Source organism: Lolium perenne, chromosome 5 (assembly GCF_019359855.2).
Source record: "Lolium perenne isolate Kyuss_39 chromosome 5, Kyuss_2.0, whole genome shotgun sequence".
NCBI lineage: Eukaryota > Viridiplantae > Streptophyta > Magnoliopsida > Poales > Poaceae > Lolium > Lolium perenne.
This window is the reverse complement of record NC_067248.2, coordinates 243,150,787-243,153,317: the sequence shown is the minus strand read 5'-3', so window position 1 is coordinate 243,153,317 and position 2,531 is coordinate 243,150,787. Positions and strand designations below refer to the sequence as shown.

Here is a 2,531-nt window from a genome sequence, read left to right as displayed (position 1 = left end):
TCACATATTTCCTTAAAAAAGGCGATTTGGAAGATAAAAATGGAGCACATGTAAATATAACAAAAATTAAACAATTGTATGTACAAGGAAGACCCAAATAACATCACTACATAGCAGGTTACACACAATCATCAAAGTACACGTATCAACCATCAATTCCATCGAAGCATGTCTACATAAATTAGATAATCAATATAAGCACATATACTAGCATGCTCTTAATACATGTTTTAATCATCAATCCATCTAAGAAAAAATAGCAAAAAATATATAGAAAGAATGAAGGATACGCAGACTGCATCCGAAAAATGTCCGCATCGGAAGGATGACAAAACCATCGACTACTTCTCAAACTTTAGCAGGCTCCAATACGATCATGCGTGGAAAGTATCCGTGTTCTTCCAATAGGGAAGAAAGAGAGCAAGCATAAGGGATTTTGGGTAAAGATAATACTTCCTCTGTTTCAATGAATAAGTCTTATATTATTTAAAAAAATCAAATCATTAAATACCAAATCAATAACATCATCAAATATATTTTCATACGATCTCTATAGAATATCATATTTTTGATGAGTTTGTCTATAAGTTCAGTTCAACTTTGCTTGGCTTGACTTTTTTTTTAAAAAAAAATATAAGCCTTATTTATTGAAACAGAGATAGTATTGGAGTATTGCTTGGAGTATTCGTACAGTACTTGACTGCGCTGAGAATGACATCCGAAACACGAACGTCACTGTTGGTTGAGAACCTGTGAAAATGATAGGTTTGGACGGCTTGCAAATAAGTGATAACAAATCCGTTATTAAGACAGAAAGTGTCATGGAAGACCAACAGCTGGCGCAAGATCATTAGCCCAAAGAACATCTAGGCTTGCCCTGTTGGCCATAGAAATAGGAATATAGGTTTCAGGAAGGAGCCACCAAAGAGCGAGACACCAAACACGTCAGAGTCAGATCGCCTCGTCAGCTCGCGTGGCTACAAGGACTTCGATGAGGAAACCGGGAAAAGACTCCAGGATTCGGTAGCTTCAACCGGCTGGCCTGGATGGGTTCTTCTAGGCCACATCTTGTTGATTAGCGTGCTTGGACCACATCTGTCTGATTATATCCAGCTTAATTGATCTTCCTCGTCCGGTTACCAGTTATAGTCACCACACATGAACTGTTTAGTACCCTTTTCTGGAAGTAGTCTTTTCGCAATCTGTCTGAACTCTGAAACCGTTGACCTTCAGCCAACAGCCAGCACTCAACAGCAGTGTCTTTTCACTCGTGTTTCTTTTCCTTTTCGCAGTCTGCACCACGCATGTTTCTTTACCTTGTTCCTCTTGCTATCAGTGGAGTTCGCCTGATGTGTCCGTAGGATTTTGTGAGTTTCTCAGATTTTAATTTTCTGACCTGGAGCAGGTTCAATTCGTTCCAGAGATACTATTGTGTCAAAACGGGGTCGGGCGTTTCAGTTTCAGTAGTGGCTCCAGAGCGCGGCGTAATCAGCTCCGCCATCCGAGCAAGCCTCGGTGGATTCGTGCGGCGGCGGATCAAGTAGCATCCCCTCCGCGAAGTCCGCGTAGTAGGATCCCAGGTCCATCTCCCCGGACATGTCCAGCTCGAAGTCGTACATGTCGCTGCCCAGCACTGCCGCCGCCGGCAGCTCGAACAGTTCATCCAGCGCAGAAGGCAGCGACGTCGCCGACGAGCCGGCGTTGTCCGCAGACGACGGCGCGGACGCGCTGGAGGTGTCGATCTCGTCCGCGGCGCAATAGGCGGCCTCCCGGCGCTGGAAGTCCGCGACGGCCGCGAGCGCCGCGCGCCGGACGGCCGCGAGGTCAGCGAGCCCGGACGGGACGGCGAGAAGCCGCGCGGAGTCGGCGAAGTTGAGGCACAGGGCGGAGCGTCCTCCCAGCGCGAGCATGGCGGCGTCGTGCCCGCGCGCAGCGGCCTCGGCGGTGACGTAGGTCCCGAGCCAGAGCCGCTCGCCGCGCTTGCCGGGGACGCGCACCTCGCAGACCCACCGGCCGGCGCTGCCCCTGCGCCGCACGCCGCGGTACACCGGGTGCCGCGTCTCCTTGAACTTGGTGCGCCCTGCTGGGCGCTTCCGCTGCGAAGACGGGGAGGAAGGGGAGCTCCATTGCTCGGCGCCGCCCATGCTATCCATTGCTGGCTTATGGCTTGCTGCTGGACTGTCGACTTGATGGATCAGGGTGTGGTGGCACCGTGGCAGGCTGGATTGTCGAGCTTGAGCTCGAGCTCAGAGTGGCGGGTAACTCAACGTGCTGTGTGGAGGGCAGTCTTATATAGTTTTTGCGTGACGCGTTGAAAATATGCGTGGGGGCGGGTGCCGACTGCCACGTTGGAACGGAACAGCCGGTGCCAAGCCGACGCGTGGCGTTCAAAAAGGCAGCTTCGTGAGTTAACGAGTGGTGGTGATCGACTAATCGGGCTCCACGCAGCCCATTGGTGGCCCAAATAGTTGGATATATTATGTATCTTCACCGCGTCATTGCTCTGTAAAATATATTTGGAGGGCTCGCTG

General features: G+C 50.3%; 1 protein-coding gene across 1 annotated transcript; it reads right to left on the bottom strand.

The window, feature by feature from the left end:
- Nucleotides 1-783: 783 nt before the first annotated feature.
- On the bottom strand, nucleotides 784-2,252 carry LOC127298320 (dehydration-responsive element-binding protein 1H-like). The gene has a single exon (XM_051328208.1). It carries the CDS (start codon nucleotides 2,151-2,153, stop codon nucleotides 1,461-1,463), a length of 693 nt encoding a protein of 230 aa, XP_051184168.1. The 5' UTR covers nucleotides 2,154-2,252; the 3' UTR covers nucleotides 784-1,460.
- Nucleotides 2,253-2,531: the final 279 nt, after the last annotated feature.

What these genes read in the sequence shown, in the direction of transcription:
- LOC127298320 (XM_051328208.1), bottom strand. Translation starts at nt 2,153, where the DNA reads ATGGATAGCATGGGCGGCGCCGAGCAATGGAGCTCCCCTTCCTCCCCG.